This window comes from Pipra filicauda, unplaced genomic scaffold (assembly GCF_003945595.2).
Source record: "Pipra filicauda isolate LSUMZ 115617 unplaced genomic scaffold, ASM394559v2 scaffold80_size11013439_pilon, whole genome shotgun sequence".
NCBI lineage: Eukaryota > Metazoa > Chordata > Aves > Passeriformes > Pipridae > Pipra > Pipra filicauda.
The window spans coordinates 2953834-2975818 of NW_024104987.1; the positions used below are offsets into that span (position 1 = coordinate 2953834).

At 40.3% G+C, this 21985-nt stretch overlaps 1 protein-coding gene across 3 annotated transcripts in view; it reads right to left on the bottom strand.

Moving 5' to 3' along the window:
* Window positions 1-21985, bottom strand: part of CEP112 (centrosomal protein 112) — a 155777-nt gene that overhangs the window by 20746 nt on the left and 113046 nt on the right. For all 3 annotated transcript variants that reach the window (XM_039390287.1, XM_027749648.2, XM_027749647.2), the window contains one exon: window positions 19539-19688. In XM_039390287.1, the coding sequence (XP_039246221.1) occupies window positions 19539-19688 (150 nt within the window). The remainder of the gene's footprint in view (window positions 1-19538; window positions 19689-21985) is intronic.

Genomic DNA, 21985 nt, shown 5'->3' on the forward strand with positions numbered 1-21985 from the left:
CAGAACATCTCTTTTGTAAAACTAACCAATGTTTTGTTCTGTTTAGAAATGCAGGTTTTTATTCTACAGCTTCAAAGTGTCACTTTTTGCCCAAAGACTAACAGAACTTATGATTAATAACTGCTGAGATGAAGAAAAACGGATTAAAAAATAAAAGTCCAGGCCAATTTTTAAGCGTCAGAGGCTTTTTTTTTCCCCTTGAATGGAAACCAAAACTTATTTAGTTAAATTTTTCCAGGTACAGAATGAATCCCTGTCCCTCAGCTGTGCTAAACTGACTTGCATCACTGTTACACAGTATTTTTTTTTCAGTTAAACGGGCTTTCAAATGCCATGCAAACATGTTTGCTGTTGAATGGCTACACCATACCTGACCTTGGAAGTGCTTTGTGTTGGCCAGAGAACAAAGAAATGAAATGTTTTGCTTTCCAGCCCAGATATCCTACACTTTGAAAAGCCCTTAAAAATGTAAATGAGATAATAAGCTCCACTGCAACAATGTGGGTGAATTACAGCTGTAGAAAGGGCACATTCATTTGATTTATTCCTAAAAATGGAAAGGATCCTAAAATAAAATCATATTGTTTTGGTCGCACGCAGCATTGAGAGGCACGAGAAGGATGGAAGAGAAGAGTCATGGCTTGGAGAACACACCACTGGAATATTACAGGCAGATTTTGGGACCTGAAGTGGAGTTTGTGGATGAATCTATCACAGTCACTGTGGTACAGGAGACGTTGGGGACCAGCTGATGTGGGAGGAGAAAGGAACGTCCCAAACTGCATCTCTGGGTAGGCACTTTTCCCCTCCTATTATTCCATTCTGGGTTGATTATCACCAGCAAAAGGTTTAATGAAGATTATTTCGACCCCAACTCTGCTCATGGGAGATTGGAGCCCTTTGGAGACACGTGGAGCTGGTGCACGTGGAGTTGGGAGGGGGGCTCCCAGAGGTGCTGGGATGATGCAGAGGACCAGAAGAATTCAGAGGGACACCTGGGGGAGACTGACACTGTGAAAAAGGGTGTTTTTTTTTAAAAAACCCAACTTGTAAAGCATATACTTTTGACAAGGAGCCCTAGAGAGACAAAAAGGTACGATGGTAGCATGACAAAATCTCTAATTGAGACAGGAATTAACTTTTGGTGTTTGTTGCAGGGCTTAATCTAAATCAGCTAAAAGCTGGGAAGAGAAAGAGTCCTAAGAACCACAGGAACAAGTATGAACTGGGAATGTAGGAAGGATTTAGTCTCTAATATATGAAAACTGATTTGATTATCCTTTAACCACAGGATGTTTTTTTTAAAAAGGGTTGGGTTCCCTGAAAGGAAATTCAGTTCTGAAGAATTACATAAACAGAAATAATTACTATTTTTAATTTCTTGCTATTGATTATTACTGTGAAGATACTGTATTTACAAATAATGATGTTTTGCTTCTTTGACCTGAAATAATTTCCTACTTTTGGTGTGCTCCTGAGAGTAGACAGGACTTGATTCCTGATTTCATCACACCAATGGCAAGTCTGGTGTCACAATCATTTACCTCTCTGGTCTGAGGGTTAAATAAATAAGTGATAATTACAAAGAATGGAAAATTTTCTAAAAACCATTAAATACCAATGTATTTTCACTTTGAAACAGAGAGTGCCAGCAGGAGAGTCGCTGCTCAACCTGATCAGATCATGCCAGATAATGGCAGAGTCTTTTTTGATATCAATATATAATTACATATATATATATAATTTATATATATATACCAGCAACTCCACACACATGGATGTACATCTGTATCAAGAAAAGCCCTCAATATTTATGACCAGAGCAGAGTAAAGCTGCAACTAAAGGTAGTAAGAGTTAGCACTTTTCATCTTCAAAGAATTTTTCAAATGTTACCAAATTAATATAATTAGTTAATGAAAGATGCAGTAATAAAAGCTACCATAATTACCTACTGTAGTCTTAATTATCTCCTTACTAATGCCCACAGAAGAAGGCTTCCACTTTACATCCTCAAAACATGTGCCAAGAATAATTCTGAATACAGGCCTCTCTTTAAGTGCCTTCTAAATTCAAATTACATCCATTGATGTGTCTTCTCTCCCCGTTCATGAGAAGAAAACCTCTGGAACTTTGGAGAAAAAAAAAAAAAAAGCCATGTGAATGTTAATAAAAATTAAAGCAAATTTAGTTCCAGGAATACATATGGAGATGCTTTAAAATGTTGTCATTAAAACACTCAATCTTCAGCACCTTTATCTCTCCTTGAAGCTGGAATTATGGGCTGTCTGGGCAAAAACTTCTCCTTTACACTAGGTGGTCTCACAATTCAGAACCAGGTACAACTCTATCCAAAGGAAGCAGGCCAAGAATCCCACCAGAATTTATCACAGAATTTTCATAGTAATCATTACTTTTGCTACAATATTTTACGTAAATAAATTTTTCTGGGTTTGCTACAGCCATAAATAAATTGGGCAAGTATATCCATGAAGAGCACTGATGCAATGCCACGAGTCAGAGCAAAGCAAGGGCATTTTAAAAAGTGAAATGCTGATGCTTGAGCCAAATTTTTGGTGCATCCTCAACGCTTTTTGGGTTTTCCTGGAGCGTTTGCCCACTGACACTGCTCTCCAGCAGCAAACCTCTGCACTCAAGGTCTCTCTTGTTTTTGGTGTAAAGCAAAGGAAATCTTCTGGTTTTAACCTAACACATATGTCTGGTGCTCACATATGGCAAAATTCCTTTCTGGTGGGAACTTTTTTGCTGTTGTTGCAACACACTATATATCCAAGAAGTCTCCTTTGATGTTGAACTATTGCTCCACTACTCATTATGCTACTGATTCAATATGAAAGGCCAAATTTCTGTGGTTTCTGTTAAAACAATAGCTTTGTTTTTGCAAACAAAGTTTTCCACAACCTACATGCAGGGGCCAGCATCACTGCACCAGAACAGAAAATCTATTATTTCATACTGAAAATAGTTAGGCTGTTTAATAACACAAATTATTCTTCTGTCCTATAGGTACATTACAATTACTATTATGACTGTAGAGAGCATTTATGCTTTATTGCTCCTCAGGAACAGAAATTAAAACACCTTAAGCAATATTTGACATCTCTCCTTCCTATTTTATTCTGCTTTTCACTGACCTCCCAGCCTGTTGCCATCAGTCCAACGTCATGACCTGGGTGAAGTTGCCAACACTGGGTGGGGGAAAGGAGAAGACCTGACAGGTCCAATCTGCAGAGTGTCCTGCTATGCAATGACAGAACAGCAAATCTGGGAATCCCTAGGCCTAACATTTAATTTTATCCACTAAACACCATTTCATGGAGAGTAAACATGAAATTACAACACAGAATGAAAATGCAAACGGCAATACCTTTGTAAATCCATCCCTACAAGAGGTGGTTGCCCATTTTCTGCTGCCATTATGGAAAAAAAGCTTTCCTTGGTCAGGGATCAGATAAAAGGCATAACTTCCAAAGGTACAGGATTCATCAACTCCCTCTTGGAATAATGTGAACTCCCACATACAGGGCACGTTTGGAAGTTTGCTCACTTTGCTGACACTTCTAAATGGGAACGGAGACATTGCAAAACCACCCAAGGTGGGGGCTTTGCACCAGCCTATTGCTTCAGGGATTTGCCAGTAGGAGATGCCCTTGGGAAGCACAACAAATCCTTCCCTTGAGGGACTGTGGGAAGAAAGAAAAGGGTTTGGGAAGGAAAGGAATAATGTGACTCCAGGAACAAAACCAAGTCTCTCTGTCAGTAGTGAAAAAAACATATTTAACGTAAGAGGAAACATCTATACAAACATTTTCCAGTGTGGCTCTAACACAAGTTATTTCCATTTTTCACAATTTATAGGCAGTAGATGATACACTTTGGATCATCAGCATTAGCTCCTGAGCAGTCCCATAACACTTTCACATCAGACTTCATCAGGATCTGGGTGTTTTGGAGATTCCCTGAGCACTGTTAGGATTGTTAACATGACTATTTTTTCCCTGCTTTGCTCCCATAAGATACAGATGCATTTTCTGTAAATATCTAATTGAGTTGACCAAAGTTTTATGATCACTTTTCTGCGAAGTCTTGAACCATATTAGAAAGAAGCCCTTCCCTGGGAGGGTGGGGAGGCCCTGGCACAGGTTGCCCAGAGAAGCTGTTGCTGCCCCATCCCTGGAAGTGTCCAAACCAGGCTGGACTGGGCTTGGAGCAACCTGGAATAGCAGAAGGTGTCCCTGCCCATGGCAGGGGGAGGAAGGAGATGATCTTTAAGGTCCCTTCCAACCCAAACCAATCTGGGATTCTATGATTCTAAGATACTTCCCTAAAACTCTTTGATAGCACCAGCAGAGCCATTCATAGGCTTAAAATTAGGCAGGGGCCTAAGCATCTTGCTGAGCCAGGGCTTTACTGCAGGGCATTTTAAACTCAATTCTTTTGAAAGGCAAAGGAAGCCATAAGGCAGAGCAGGTCCTGCAGAGATAACAGTTCAAAGACAACAGCAGCATAAATTGCAAAGTTAGGTTTTTTTTTTTTCAGGGGGAGGCAAGGAAAGCAAAGTTTTTGCTTTGTTCTAGTGGTTCAGGTGATAGGAGAGGGGAGGGAGGCAAGGTTCAAAGAGCTGTAATAAACTGGCTTTCATCTGCTTTTCTCAAGGAGCCACAAAACCCAACAAGCAGTTGCCACATCCAACCATTGCTCTCTCTATGACCAGGACGCTTCGGGGTTGTCACAATGAAGACAGTCAGAAAGCCTGGCAGCTCAGAAGGTTTACTCTGATATTTACCTGGAGCATTCAGTGCTTTGCTCCAGTGCTGCTTTCCCTTTTTCCAGCCTCCATGAGTGTCGTGGTCCAGAGCAGGGGCAGAGGCTGCCAAAAGGAGAAAACTGTTCCACTGTTCCCCCCTTTGCCCTCTCTGAGGTGTTGGCAGAAACACCAACGGAGCACATGCACCAGATAAAAGTGAGTCTTCTAAACCCAAAGATACCATGACATCTCTAAGCGTACACTTGTTAAGGAGAAGTTCAAAACTCCGTTTTAAACCACTTATGAGAGGATTTACCAAGATTCTGCCTAATGTTGGGCTGACGCTTTGTCAAAAACGTTTATCACGAAGCTTTTGAAGTTTCTCAGCTCTCCCCCCCCCCCCCCCCCCGGCCCCGAGTTATTAAAACTTGAACTGCAGAGTTTGTTATCAGCCTCAGAGCACACGCAAAATACATCAGGTATTTTTAAAGTCAACCTTTCAGTCCGATTTTGAGGCTATTATAGCAAATACAACATTCCCAATCAGGTTAACGTCTGACAGGTAACGCCGAGCGGGCGGAACTGCTGCGCCCGATTGATCCCCGAGACAATCTTCATTTCCTAATTTGCTTTTTAATAAACACTTTGCAATCAAAGGGAGCAGCAAGGAGCCTGCCATTCTCTGAGCTGGTTTCCTGTGAAGACCTGATGTCGCCTTCAACACGTTTGAGACGTTTTTGATGCTCTGCCGCAACGACGACTGAAACGTCACGTCAGCGCCGTGCCAGTGAAAAACTGCCATTGTGAACACAAATTAACCAGTGACACATCTGGTTTTGTTGCTTGCTGTAGATTCCTAACAACAGTTCCATGAAAACAAACATCAGGGGTTCGAGCAGAATTTCCTGCAATGATTTAGAGGAGTCACGATAAAGCAGATTTATCAATCGCTCGCTCAACAAGGCAATCTTCTCCCTGCCCAGGGCTTCATTCCCAACCAAGTTTATCACCAAACTGCCACTTTAAGTGGGTGTTCGGATACTTTACACCTGGAGCCAGCCCAGAGGTTCCAGCAGACCCCTGGTGCTCTACAAATGTCTCCTTAAAATGCATTCCTCCTCACAGAGGCACGAAGACCTGGAAATATAAACACTCCTAACAGGCTTTACAAAGCCTCTGATTTTGTTATTCTCTTTTAAAAAAGAAATATGAAAGGCTGAGGTATTTCTAATCAATAGGCTAATCTGATTCCCAGTAAGAACGAAAGAAAAACTATTTATTTTGTGCAATGAAGTGCTCAGCATTGCTGGAATCCTCCCTTTACATAAAACAACACATGTCCTCTTGCATGCAGGCACACAAAAAGAAATCTAATAATGTCTTTCTACCTTTCAAAGTAACCTTAATCAACAACATTAACTCTCAAGGCAAACCACTGCTTTTTGAACTGAACAAGAGCGAGCTTGACTCAACACATGTAAGATGTGAGAGGCAGCAAAGTAATATCTGCTAAAATTATGTCTGGAAGCCAAAAATGGGATGATTCTTGACAGGGGAGGACGCACAGTTGGAAACTTGGAAATTCTTTAATTCGAAGTCTTTAATGACCTCCAACCCAATTACATTTGCAACAAGACATGACAATGCAGTTGCTCCTATTTAAAAGGATGTGTGAAAACTGAGCATTTTTGAAGCTCGATTCTTGTTTTTTTTTTTTTTTAATTTTTTAATCATGTCGAGATGAAGCTCATTTACTTAAAAAGAAAAAAAAAGAAACAGAACGTCCTCTGCAGCTGGTCAAACAGATTACGAAACTCTAATCTCACTTGCCTGAGGAAAAGCAAAACTGTTTTTTCAAGTATCTATTTTATAGAGCATTAGCTTTATACTTTTTTTAAAGGAGGCATTAACATAACTGATCAGAACATCCCAGAATGTTTCTGATCTCGTTAATCATATGACGTTATGATGGAGATTCTTGCTGTCATAATGCCAATGGTTCTAAACACTTCTAAAATCCTTTAAGTTCTTTTTTTTTTTTTTTTTCAAAATTAGACATGGGTATGATCTATTTCAGCTTCTTCAGAAGTTTTTCCCTTCCATTTTAGAGCTCTAGAAAACTAGTACAGAATATTTTACATAGACAGGCATATACTCATATAGCAAGGAACAATGTCAGGCTCCATGGCCTATTTAAATGTTCCTGTTAGGTTTTTATTCAATATATTTTACTCTGATTCCTGCAAAACTTGTTTCTGGGAGTACCCACCACCCTGTTTCCTTAGGTCTAATGTAACATTTATTGCTGAACTGGAATCATCAATAAAAAAATCAGAATTTGTCTAGTTTAAACTATTGTCTACACTTTCCTTAAAAAAAACCCCCAAACCTGTTTAAACATTCAAGCCCTACTTGCTGCACCTCTGAGGACCAGTGTATGTTGGACAAACTTCCAGCAGGTCTGAGCCCCTCCAAGCCAGCCCTGGTAGGATCAGACTGAGGATTCCTGGGAGAGATTCCCAGAAACTGTACAGTGGGAATGTTTTGCCTTAGACCATCACGAGCGCTGAGGGCACAAGGACTTGGAGAGCAACACAAAGATCCACAGCCCAAAAAGCCCTGGAAGACTATTAAAAAAAAAGGAACAATTCCCTCAAACTGTATCTTCTGGAGAACGGGTGACTATAATGAGGAAATGTCCCTAAATCTTCAGCCTGTTCTTCTACTCCGTCCTGGGCTTCTTTTATCAGATACCACGTCCCAGAGGACAGACAGACAGACTCCACTTTGACCCATTGTGGCCATTTCTATTCTCCCTGAGTCAAAACAATTCTTGTAGTTTATCTTCTACAGGATTCTGAGGTTTTGAATGATGAATGTCAAACCTTGGTATCCACTTCAGCCATCATCCAAAATGCTCTGAACAAGAAAAATAACCCAGTTGGTGCCTTTCTGTTTCAGGAACCTGTTTCCACATCTAAAAGACAGGCAGGGTCTTTTCATTTTCCCTTTCTTTTTAAATATATGTAAACAGCTCCATATATTCTTACGTGGATGACATTTTTAAAATGCAAAAGCATTAAAAAATAACAGAAAACAGACCAGGTTCTCAAGTGCCACCAGTTTCTCATTTGTGCAGCTACAAACTAGTGTTGCTCATCTGACCTAGAGAGTGCCAGGGGCAGAGCTTGTCAGCTACTTCATGCATCTCGAAAACTTTCCCTTATCACAACTGAGACACAAACTGCAGGAAAAACATTATATGGCACAGAGTGAAAAAAACCCCTAAGAATTCTGGTATTGGTCCTCTGCTGAGACAGGTTTTGCAAACAGGAAGATGGATGGAGAAGGGATATCAGCCTCCTCACACCCACCATGAAGGCTCTGTTAGAGACACAAATGCAGGCAAGTCAGCCCACAGCAACACCAGACTTGATCTGCAAATGCACATGTCCATGCAATGGTTTTCAGATTGACACAAACATTAAGCAGAAGTGATGTGTTACTCTGGTAAGAGGAAGAAAACAGTCCACCAGGTATGAGTTGCTCCTTGGAGCTCAGAGCACAGCTGTGGTCAAAGGTGTTCCCAGAGAGACAATTAAAATCCACTGATACGATTCAAATTGTTAATAGCCTTCAGTAATTGCTGCTTTACCTTGCTGAATTACAAGTGCAAGAGTGGAAAGAAAATGAATTATATTAATATTAGAAACAAAAATAAGAGGAATTTAAATATACAGCATATACAGCTTTTTTTCTGAGACCAGAGAGGGTCAATGCACAACTTCGATTTGTCCTTCCAGCCGCCTGCAGAGCTCTGGCTTGGCCCAGTGGTGCAGGTGTTTCTGCAGGTATCTAACATTTGGTAGCCTGAATTTTGATTTATACAGTTCCATTCTGCCACTCCCAGGCTTCTCAGTAAGCAAACAAACTCACTTTTCATGTTTAGTTTTCCCGTTTGTACTTTTACCCTTTCTTACACAACAAACTTGGAAGGGAGCAGAGCAGGGAGAGAGCACCTGGAGCAGCAGGTTGGACACTCCTGTGGGCTTCATCCTTCCCTGAGTGGGCACATCCTCTCCCTGGGTCTCCCCCAGGTTAGATCCTGGTGGTGGAAGGGTGGGCACAGGGTAAGAAGGGCAACTGGAATGAAAAGGCCAAGCTGGACCACAGCACCTGCAAGTCCCTGGGCACTCACGCAGAAAACAGAAAGGAAAATGTTACAGCACTTCAGGATTGAAGGTCTCTTCAACAATTCTAGAAGAGAGAACAACCTTCCACTGAAATGGAAGTTGTGCCCCTGAGACAGGGACTCTCAGGAGCCTGGATGGTTGGACTCAATGATCTTGGAAGTATTTTCCAACCTTAATGATTCTGTGGGTCTATGAATTCTGGACTAGCACTGCTGCCCACTGGGTAAGTGCAAAAATACTGTGTTTTCCCAAACCACAGGATATCTGCAAGAAGTTTAGGTGCTGACATGTCCTAACTAATTATTTTCCTGGAAAAGGGGCTGTTTTGTTTTTCCCTGATCTGGTTCTAGAAGAACTTGCACTCACCCCTTTTTGTTTCAGAACATGCTCTGATTTCAGAGCATTTTCAGGACAGGATGAGTGATGCTCTCCTTCCTCCCCACACCAAGCATTGTTCCTCTGGGACGGTGTGAATTGTAAGAGCAAACCCCAGGGCAAAACTGAGCTGGGACTTCCTGGCAGATCTCAAAAGGGAAGTGAACGGGGCACTGCATGTTTTGTCTTCTAAAGCCAACATGGACTGGTTTGAAATCCATGATCTCATGCCACGCTGGGCCAGGAAAATGGCATATTCAGGGCACAGGTTTCCAGTATAAAATACAAGTGAGGTGATCTGATGTGACTCTGTTCACCTGCCAACAGCCCTGGCAGAAAAATAAACAGGTTCTGGAGATGAGCTGCTGCTGGAGGCAAAGCAGGAACCATTAGAAGAGCTGCCCTGACCTGTGAGGAACTGGTCTTTTTGCTTTGAACTTCAGCAAATCTTAATGAATTCTTCATAATTGGCAATCCAGGGTTTTCACTGAGGATATATTTCTCTTGAGGTGCCAAATGCAGGAGACATATTCAACACCAGCAACACAAATTTTGGGTCTCCCAGGTGGTTGTCCAGGCTGGTGAAGGCAGTTCCAACACCACTGCAGATAACTCTTCGTGTTGTATTATTAAATCATATTGATTTCATTGAAGTTATTGACTTCAGGGCTGTGAAAGCTTGAACTAAAAATAAGCAGAGACAGTTTTAGTAAAAGAAGAAGATAAAAAGTGGTTGTGCTGGAGGAGTAAGGTTTTTGATGTGCTTGACTCATCCCAGCTTTACTGCTCTTCCAGTCCTCTGTTATCTGGCAGTTTTGGAGGGGATGTTGCCAAGAAGTTCATTTAAAATCCTAAACTTTATCCTGTAGGTGACACTTATTTCAGTTTCCTGAGAATAAATTTCACAGACAGACCCCTGAAGAGGAAAACAGGTGAACTCTCTTTGCTCCATAAAACAGTCAAACTATTTGGAGAGGCCAAAGATACAAAACTACTGATGCCTGCCCAGAAATGCTTAAGAAAAAGCTTCAGCCATGAGGTTCACAGTTTTCTTTACAAGTTTCAACCTCAAGTCCTCAGTCTTCTTCGTGCATGTTTTCAAGAAATATTTACTGTATCAAATCCTGTTCATCAGGATTCATCAGAGAGTCAACACAAGATGGTTGCATAAATCAGCAAAAATAAACTACTCCCAGGAAAGGCACCCCAAACTCCAGTGCAAGATGGAGTATGCACATTAAATGCACATTGAATGAAACATCCACATGCAAAAGGCTCAAAGAATAAAGCATATTTTCAATAAAACTAATCTAGTTTTCCACCTTTTTATATAGACATGTACAGTATGAAAACAGAGATGGGTTCCTTGGGCTGCAAGGCAACAAGGTGCACTAACAGAAAATATTCACTGTACAGGTTGCAACGGGAAAGGGAGCAGAGTGCCACGCACAGAATAGACTTTCTTCTGTTTCTGGATTCTTGTGCTATTTTGGCTGCCAACAGTACACAAAATTTCCACTGAAGGGCAAGTCAAACCACTTTCCCTGAGGATGGAGGCATCCAAAAACTTACTGAGGTTATTCTATTAGTGCCTACGCGTTCCTTAAGCGGATGAACGGCTTCACTTTGAATCCACGTCAAAACACAAGAACTGGCTGATAATAACATTCAATTAAAACAATCTCGTTCTCCTAGAAAAAAGAAATTGGCTGAGAGCTACATCTCCCATTTTCCAGCTGGGCACAATGGGGAGATTGATGCTGGAAGGAAACGGGATAGGTTTGTATCGAGGATCCGACGGGTCAGGTTTGGTGACAGCATTTGTAGGTTTAACCTCTTACACAAATTTGTGAGATGAGAAAGCCACTTCTGCTGAGCACACAACTGTGAGAAAGTCAGAGCTGGAACTGCAAATACCCGAGTTGTGCTAATTAGGGAGATGTTTTGAAAAGCCCAAACTTTACACTCGACGCGTATTTGTACCTTTTGATGTCGTACTTGGGGCTGCTTCACACTCCAGGCTTACTAAGAAAAGCAGAAGCTGCTCCCCTGCTCAGCTCCCGGGGTGACTTTGCCATCTGATCTACTGAATACACAGATAAAAGTCCCTGCATACTTTTTTCCCTTTCAAGTACAGTACTGTAACTTGGAAAGTTCTTTTATTCTCAACTCCACTGACGTAAGAAAAGTGGCAGAAATATGGCAGCTTTGGCTGCTTTCCTTTAGTAGCTCTTTGTAACTAATCTTTTAATACTAAGAAAACAATAGGTATTTTCATTTTGCACGGGAAAAAAACCACTGCTGTTATAGAAAATTAAGGCAATGCCTTTCAAAAACTCTAAGAGTGCTACAGACCACTTGATACTTCTGCTACCCTGCCTTTAAATATTGGTAAATAGTTACCATGCACAGGTATCACATTCACCAGGTTTCTCTTGTTACGCTCAAGAAAAGGCCAACTATTATGAAAATGGTAAGTTTAACAAAGATATTTCTATTTCCCTGCGATCTGCCATTCAAAAGTGTTAGCCAGTCATTTCTCAAAAAAACACTCTGATATTTGATCTTCTTGAGTTTCAGTTACACACGAGGCTGGAGAGCCAGCAGAAAGTTCTAAATGGAATCTGAAGATTTCTAAAGTCAACACTCATTTTGGCAAGAGCACTTTAATGCATAAAGCTGAAATCCTCAGTGACTCTCTCCTGCTGATACCCCTGCACCACGACCAGCACACAAACCCAAAAGCAAACCTACAGCAGAACACTCGGTTTTGCAAAACAAAAAAAGGTTGACACAAATCCTGGAAGTCGTGTAGGCACAGTGGGATCACCCGGGGCAATCTGGGGGATATTCCAGCCCACTCCTGGGATGAGTAAGGAAGCCATCTAAGGGAAGTAGATGTTGATAATAGAGCAGGCCCACATCCCCCAAAAATCTCTGTTTGCCAAACCGGTGTTGCCGTGCCAGGCTTTAAAAACCCTTCAGTGCAGAGCTATAAATGTTTGCGGCCCGCGGAGGGTTCGCTTTGAAGGCGCCGTTTTCCCCGGCAAACCTTTTGTTGGTTGAATCCACGGTTCACACATATTGTGTTTCCACCTCCACGGCTGCAGGAGCCCTGCAGTCAAGGCTGTTCCAGGAGCAGGGAAGGAGGCTGCGTTCCAGGAACTCACTGGAACTGGAACAAAGAACAGCCCTTGGAAAGCCTACACAGCCCTGTGCAGACTGTTTTACAGATGCCCTGTCTTTGGATGACATTAGACACTTGGTTTTATCTTTATCTTTTTTCTTTTTTTTTTCTTTTCTCTCCAGTAAAGTGCCAGACTTTGGAGCACAGGCTCTTCCTCCCAGGCACTCTGCCTCCTAACTTCTGGGTATCTCCCCAGCTCTGTCTTTTTAAGCACCACTTTCTCCTCCACATAAAAAGCCCTGTGCTCTTTGGAGAGTGAAATGTCCCTGAAATGCAGCAGTAAACTCTAAGCATCAGAGCAGCCTTAAAACAGCTAATTTCCACTTTCTTATACCATAATTACAAATATGGTCTGCTCTTCTTTACAAGCTGTGTGGGTTTATGTCAGTATTATTTAACACTAACTACTAAGAGTGTTTTCTTTGCACCTTTCTAATCACCCAGGACCTCTCTCAGTGTTATTAGTCCTACCTTGTCAGTTAAAAGCACTGAATTTTATGGCTGGTTTTGAATTTTTTTTTTTTGCCATTTTTCCACTGCAAAATTAGTGTAGTCCACATCATTAAAAAAAACCTGATAGTTTATCTATATGTGACTTTATGTTTTATTATGCACTTATAGAATGCATAATTTGGAGACAGGTGGTGTCCCTTCTGGGGCTAAAAAGGAATAAAAAGGACTTCATGAAGAAAAGAGCCTTCTGGAGGGAAAATAAAACACTGAGGGCAACAATAACAATGCAGGAAAAAGTAAAAATACCAAGTTTTAAACCTGTTGGATAAATCTGGACTGCAGTTCAGAGGAATAGGCAGGCACTAGCTCTAGCCTTTTATAAAACTTGTAAGTCTGATTTTGCTGTTGGCCATGGTAAGTTCTTCAATGTGTTGAGACATGAAAAGTCAAGAAAAATGCCAGAGTGCAAAGCTTGCTGCAGGAAAAAAAAGATGACTCAATTCTTTGTCTCACAAAGCATGTCAAAGATATTATAAAGTACTTACAGATGCTCAGCCACTCACATTGCCTGGCTGGCCAAACATCTGAAACCCTGTAATTTTGAAGAGAAGGTACTATGCTTCAGACAATGGAATAATTTCTGCAGCAACAGGAAAAGAGATGTGATTTTTCAAAAGAAGAGCAGAGTTTTTAAAATCAGAATTTCAGTTGTGATCAGTAACCATCTACCATCTACACAAAAGTCAGCCTATTTTAATTACCATTTATAATGGATGTGTCAATACAGGCTTTTAAAGATAACCATGTGATGGATCAAGAGACAGAGCACAAGTAAGTGTTGAAAAGCTCAGGGCTAAACCCTCATTTCTGTAACAGAGAGAATTTGGGTGAAATTACTACTCACACCAACAAAGGCTGTGAAAAACAGGTGCCTCAAAGTTTGGACCCCATGTAAAAGAGAAGGCAAATCCATAAAAGACCAGCAGATTTAATTTACCTGTTCTTTTGGAAGACACGACTTCCTCTGCTGATCAAACAGAACAGAGGAAATTATGAACAAGATAATGTTATTTGCCTGGTAAATTTTAATGCCTGCTTTACAATGCTAAGCTGCAAGTGTTGGTGCCTTGTAATTCCCTGCTAATAAAAGACACTGCAGAGTTATTTGTATTATTATAGACCAAAGTCAGCCACAAAGAAATAAAGACCCAGGAAAAAGGACTCTATGTATTTAACATCAAGATGGTCCCTTACACTCTTTATTTCACCATGCCAAGTGGTTTATCATGGTAATGTTTAGCCACAAAGGCAATTAGAAGGATTTGAGGCCCCTCTGGAGAGCTTTGTGACACACACATCTCCGAGGCCCTCCGGTGACTGACAGAACTTGGCACGTCTGTGGCCATCCAACCATCACCAGCAGTGATGCATGTTCTGACCAGATGTCTTACAAGACATGAGTCAGTGCCAGCAGTGAAATGCTGACCTCCTTTTTTACAGGCACTGCTAGCTAAAAAGAAAATAAGACCTCCATCAAAGCTAAAATAAAAAAAAAAATGCAGTGGAATATTTTTAAAAAGCTTGTCAATAATGTGGGGTTTGTTGACAAAGGTTTACTCTGCAGCTATTCAACAGTATTCAAGGTTGCAGTAGTTAATTCTCAATGTATCCTGGGGAACAGAACAAGTCAAGACTCCCTTAACAAAATGTCCTGGAAATAACCTCTCTCTTCACTTTACCCTCAGTTTTAGATTTTCATTTATAGTTTGCACTAAGCTTTTAGGGTTATTTTCCTCCCCTAATTAATGTCCTCTATGCTATCAGTTCCACGAGGTCACAGCCTTCTGAGCCACCAGGACTTACAGTCTTAATTTCCTTCCATCTTTGCCACAAACCTTGGACAAAGTCAAGGTTTTACCCTCCACTGTCTCACTTGTAAGACAGGACCAAAAATGCTTCTTGTCTAGATCAGGGCAGTGTTGGTTGTGAGCTCTCTGATGTATCTCCTCCCTTAATAATCACTAATAAGGGCATCTAAACCACTGAGATTTACTTTTGCTTGGGACTTTTAAATCAAAAAATGAGAATTATTTAATTCTTACTAATCCCAACACTGACTCTTGCAGAGTGCAATGCTGGTATTCCAGAAGGTGTTTTCTGGAAGACTAAATTCCTCTGTAGAGCTGCAGTCACTCAGTTAATGTTCCCATAGCTCTGATGGGCCTTTTAATACAAAATATTATTTGTAGCTACAAGTGAAATTTGCTAATAAACATGGTAGATAGTAAAATATAACAACATGCAAAATTAGCTTGTTCTCTGAATTTTTAAAAACACGGTTTTTCTGTTAGAGACATCTGTAAATACCTTCAGTATATTTTGACAGCTACTTTCTGGAAACAAAGATATCAGGTGCCCTTAAGAAATGTTCTGAATGCTTTAAAGCAAGGACTGACTTGAGCCCAACTATAGCAGAGTATTTTTTACACTTGTATGGAGGAAATTCTCTATGTTGATAAAACCCTCGGTACTTTGCAGAGAGGAAATTATCCTTTTCCTCCAGGATACAACAGCCTCATTAGAATAGAAATATATGAGGATGTTGAGAACACTCAATGCCCACGGAGGCCCAGACAACTTAAAACCAGAAGTTTTCTCCTTTGTTCTGCTATGGCTATAAAATACACTTTGACTTTTTTTTCCCCTCTCAGCATAACAAAGCAAAACAACTGCTTCAAAATTTTTCACATGAAGGGGAACAATATTACAGGACATTCTTTCCTAGAAATCTTTTAAGTCTTATTTATTAGCAGAATTAATCAGATCATAAGCTGGCTGACAAACACAGTGTTGAAACATGTCATCTTCCAACCATGTTTTCCTATTCAAATTTTGGTGTTAACTCTGGGATATAACAGAATCCTAGAATCTGTAATAGGAACCAAACAACAAATGTGGTTCATCTGGCAAAAAAAGCATCATTTTCCCCCTTTTCTATTGTGGGTTCATCACTGTATGTTCTCCATCATCCATTTCTTTCCAGAATCTACTTTTTGATGTGGAGTCCCCACTTGGCCATGAACTTCAACTTTAAAATGCTCTGAACGTGTTTTGCAGTTCCAATCCCAGGAACTGTTTTGCGTTTTCAATCCCAGAATCCAAAAGAATTTCATATAAAAACCCCAAACAACTAAGGCTGGGATTTCATAAATAACCTCAAGGTATCTCTATGATGCCATAAACTTCATGATGCTGCCCAGTCCAACCAGTAACAAAAAGCAGCAGAGAAGTTGGGTGAATTCCCTGCTTATTTGAGTCTATCAAGCTCCAGGTTGCTGTGGGTAGATCACTACTGGGATGCTAAAAAACTAATTTAAATTCATCCTTCACAAGTTTCCCCCCCTCTGCAGTGACCAGCGAAGCTCCTGCAGACACTGCCAGGAGTTCAGCACCCAACCCAACTGGAGGGTTCCTCCTGCAATCCCAGCCTGGAGCACCACAAATGGGATAACAGACATGGCAATTTAAGCAGCTTTTCCAAACATCTGCAGGGCATTAATACAGCTCTGCTCCCAACTAATCCCATGGTCCAGACCAATGGTTCCTGATGCCCGAGGCGTGTGCACACCCCAGGTGAGGCACAGCACAGGGACCAGGTGAGCTGGGCTGGATTTGTCCCTTCCCAGCCCCCCTGCAGCATCCTTGGGCTCTGCTCCAAAGGATGCAACTCCTGGCAAGTTCAAAGCAAAGATATTTTCCATGGCACTGAAGGATGAGCTGAGTTTTTGGGATCAGACAGACCACTGGTACTTGGAGCTCTGCCACGAGACTTCACAGCTCCACGGCAAAGGGGACACCTTAAAGCTGTGAGAAAGGAATGTGATGAGCCAAAATTTTATCCTGATTTTATGAGTGATGACAAGTTTTACTTGCCCTTAGGCCAGACTAACCATGGTCTAACACAGAGTGCCAAGGCTTTTAACTGCTGGTCTCAAACTGACCCAAACTGAGGCCGCCTGAAGCCAAAAAGTGTTGTCAGATTGGGTTTTTAGGTTGTCAAAAGAAGCAAAATGTTCTTAAAAGTTTCATTTACTCTTTTTGACTAGGATTTAAGATACTGCTTAAAAAAACAACAAGATGAAGGAGATGGATACAATTGTGCAATAATAACAACTCAGAAACCTTTAACTAGCAAAGAGAGTCAGGAATTTGAATTAACATCAAAATCATGTATTATGGCATCCACATCTGGATATCACTTTACTGCCTAAATCCAAAACTTCTCTGAGAGCCAGTTGGTTGCTGTAAAAATGTATTTCTCCCTTTGAAAGGAAATAATAATTGGAAGGTCTTACAGGAAGCCACCCAATACCAATAGAGGAAATTGCAAACTGTTCCTCAATGTTAGTTTAAATCAATGTTATATTTAGCAAATGCCTGTTTTTTAATGATAGTATTTTCAATAGCTTGTACTACATCGAGTCTTCTCAAAGGTTTACATTATATTAAGAATGGCTTTGTTTTTAGAATGTTTCTTTAATCATCCCTCGAGGTCTTCAGCTTACCCTGAGTTAGATGTTATTCCCCATCTCCAGGACATCCAGGATTCCACTTTCACCAAAATGTTTTGGGTTTTTTTTGCCTCAGGCTAATAAAAAGCAAAGTATTTCTGCATATGCTTGTCTAGAAATATGTGTGGTTCTTAAAAATACACAGTTTACCTTCCTAAGAATTTTTTTGTTTGAGTATCTGGATTTCAGTAAATTTCCATTAAATCAGTGGTTTCAAAGGAAGATGATATTTTTTTTAAAGTACAGTATTAACGATACTAAACCAAGTTCAAGAACTCCAAACAAAACAGCTCCTCCAATTTCTTCCCCAAGTTGACAAAATCTTACAAAACATACTCCCAGCACCAGCCCTAAAAACTCTGGGACACTGCTCAGAAACCCTGTGCAGAACTGCCCTGTGGGTTTTACGGATTTCATTATATTGTGAGGTAATAACATCAAAATTGAGTTTATAATAGCTGATTTACATGGAGAAGGATTTCATAGGACCTGTAATCATTAGTGTTCAAACACTGGTGTTACCAACAGCTGAATTATTCCCATTGAACTTAACTTAGTTTAAATGAATCCACAAATTCAACAATAGAATTTGCACCAGAAGACAAAAAGCTGGTAAACATTTTCCAAATGTATAACTCAAGAAGGTACCATGATAACTTGAATTACAGCATATTTTTGACTCTGTGGCAGATGATTCCACTGTCACAGGGTTTCTGTAGATTTAGGTGGCCACTGGAAAAGTGGAGAACTACAAATAGAACATTTTCCTAAGTGGCAAAAATTCCCCTGTACCCCAAAATAATGCGATTTAACTGTGTTCTATTGGCAGAGCTCAGTGATTAAAAAGTCTACCTTTGGTGATTCAATTTGGAGAACAGATTACAGCCAACATTTTTATGGTTATACCTTTGACAGGAGAGACTAAACAATGATCATAAAAAAAATTCTGTTCCTCAACAAACACACAAATAAAGGCAGAAATTTTCATGGAGAAAAAATAATAATCATTAAATAATTGATGTAAGAAAGTAAAGATAGTAATGACAACCTAATGCAAGTTGTTCAAATATAGAGGACAACATTAACTGCACCATAATCCAACATCAGTTTCAAGGTGTAAAAACTTTCACTGTATCTTTTTAGCACAAAAAGTTTAACTGTAGGAGTTCATTTTTTTCATGAGTTTCTAGATTTAATAATGTAATTCTTTGGGGCAAGTAATGGCTTTCTGAAATAAAAAGGTAATTTTCTTCTTCTATACAACTTTTCATGATGTGTTTTTGTTGTCAATCTGAGCAGATTGCTTGTTTCCAAACTCTTCCGCTGCTCTTTACTACTGTGAAAAGAAAAATGTTTAGAAACTGTTCCCAGGATTCTCTGCAGCCACTTTGAAACAGGTGTCAAAGCAGCAAGAACAGACTAGCTATTCAAACCCAGCAGTCTCTTAAAAGAGTTGAAAAGGGCCCGAGAGTGCAATTCTGATGCAGAATACGCAGAAATCTAACAAACAAAAATACAAATACTTCATTCCATTCACATTTAGTACAGACTTTGCATATAGTTTTCAGTGGAAGCTAAGAACATCCTTTCATAGAATCATAGAATCACTGCAGCCTTAAATTTGAAAGCTGAGGATGTGAAAACCAAGCTACAGGTCATGCCACGTAGATGCCTCACCTTTATTTCTTGAAGTCCTCAAAGCACTGTTTAAAGGTGATGAAAATACGCTAAAATATCAGAGTCAATATTAAAAGAAAGAGAACAGGAAAGACTCAAGTATTTGACTGAAGTGGCTGGATTAGATTTGCCCAGTCCATGTGTTTTATGCCCAGGATCAGCTGGAGGAAAGGAAGTTTGAGTCATCAGCTACATCAAAGTCCGGCTCTGGTGCCCGGGCTGAGCAGGAGCAATACCTGCACTCATCTGCCCGCTGCAGAACTTTTAATTACACTCTCCCAGCCAGCAGAATCAGGGATTAAAATCCCCAGATTACCTTGATTGCTCTGTCATTATCTGTCATCAGCTGCTGCTTCTCATCTTCCAACTTCTGTATAACTTCCTGGAGCCGCTGCTCCGCCACAAGCTGCTGCCGGCTGTTCTCCTCTGTCAGGGAGGAAATGGTTGTCTTAAGTTCAGCTATGACCTAAAAAGAAAACAGCAGGTTAAATCTCCCTTCAGTGAAAGGCATGTATTTTGCATGTTTTTTATGCTTGGTACAAACATGGCACCGGCAAACTCTGCTGTGCAAGCTAAATATTTGGAATTACCATATTGCGCCCTAGCAGGCACAAAATTCCACGCAGAGAAGAGGAATATAAGCGAGGCTGGAAACGACAAAAATCGCTGAACACAAAATATTTGGAAGGGTTTTCCACTATGACATTCCAAAATATTTACTCATGAGAACAAAGCACATCTGTGATGTTCAAAAACCGAGCCTGTTCCCAGCCTGCCCCTGCCCCGAGACCAGCAGGGAGAGTTTGGGCAGCTCGTTTTCCAGAAGGATGTTTTACAGCTTGATATTGCTGAGAAGAAAAACGCCCACATTTACATACTGGGCTGAAATTTAAATGTGATAGCAAAATTTCTGAGCTGCTGAAAGGAGCAGATTCTCCTTAGCAATACAGTGGGGACCTTATTCCACATCCAGGACCCTTAAACGAGACCTTTTACGTGATTCACTCGTGATTTGTTGAACTGTACTTGTTCCACCTTTTTCATCACTGGGGAAAGTCATAACTAAACCTGATCCTTTAGGCATATTTACAGAATTTTATACTGACATGTCAGCACCCAGCAAAGCACTTAAACATGCAGGAGAGTGACTGACTTTAATGGATATATTCAAGCTTAAGGTTAAGCTGCTGTAGCAGCATAATGCAGTCTAATTCTAAAAGCACTTTAGCCCAGAGGAAGTTCAGGGAGGGACTACCAGAGTGCTTAGACTCTGTATTTGCCAGGCCTCCTCACTGGTAGAGAAACATTTAACTATACTAATTACATGATTATCTAGGAAAAAAATAGTTCTAAAACACTACTAACAGGCCAGGGCTAATGTAATAAGAAATGTGCTACAAATGAAGGTACAGGAATCACTGGGAAAGGGGAAAAGGACTGATTAAAACCTGTTATAAATTTGTTTCTCTGTTTTACTACCAGAGAAATCCTAGGGAATAACACAGATTATGAGATATTTCTTTTCCAAAAGCAAACACAGATTAAAAAAAAAATAATACACCCAAAACATGAAAACCTATAGTTTTGTCCCCTATAGTGGGACAACACAACCTTTGTGTTGTCCCACTTTGTCACTTTTGCAAAAGAAAACAAAATAACAAACCCTTCAACATAAGACAAATGTGGGATTTAAAGCTTTTCCTGGGTTAAGACCCCAGGCTAGCACAGGAGCTCTGAAATAAGGGCAAGGAAATTTCAGCATGAATTGATGGAGAAAGATCTGCTTTGTGCAGTGCTTTTCAGAGCAAAAAAAAAAAAATAAAAAAAAAAATAAATCTATTTACTTTGCATAAACTTCAGAGGAAATTTCTTGAAATCTCTTCTCTGTGTGGGTGTTAAAAGTGAATGTTCCAAGAGGCCACAGAGAGTAAGATTAGACAGACGTTGTCAGCAACACGACCACAAGAAACATTGTGATTGACCCATTATTAACAGTGAGCTACAAAAAAAAAAAAAAAAAAAAAAAACAAACCCCTAAACCCAACTATGTTCAAGTAACTTTAGGGATTTGATTTAAATCCAGAAAGCTAAAGAAATTCAGACATCAGGGTGAAACTGCTTTATGGTGCCAAATAGCCCTGACAGATGATGTACGTGTTGTGTCTGCCCCAGAAAGTGCCAAGGATCTGGTCACGGGTCCAGCTCTCCCCAGTAAAGGGTATTGGTTACAGCAATGCCCTCCTTAATAAAAAACATGTCCCCCAAATTTTTCCATTTTGAGACTATTCTACAGGCCAATAAATTTCAGTCTGACAGAATTTATTCTGACATTTAGGTTAAAGAGTTCTTACCTTGCGCTGCACCACCTTGGTGTTCCCACTGCAACAATTAAAGCAATTTCCCTCATCTCTTGTTTAAAAATTCATAAATGCTTAAATTATTCCATTTATTCTTTAAGGAATGGACCAAGAGCCATTTTTGTAGTGACATTATCCATTTCCTGCTATTCAGGTTCAGATGGAAAGATAAAAAAATAGGAGTTTTTTTGTTGTTGTTGTTTCTTTCTTTATAAATAAGGCTCCCAAAAATCACTAAAGGGCATTTAGGAGAGAGAGCATTCTCTCTGATTTACCACAAAATTATGGAATTGGTGTGGGTGGAATGGACCAGCTCAAATCAGGATCACCCAGAGTTGGTTGCTCAGTATCAAGCCAAGTCAGGTTTAAGTATCTCCAAGGATGGAGACCCCACAACCTCTCTGTA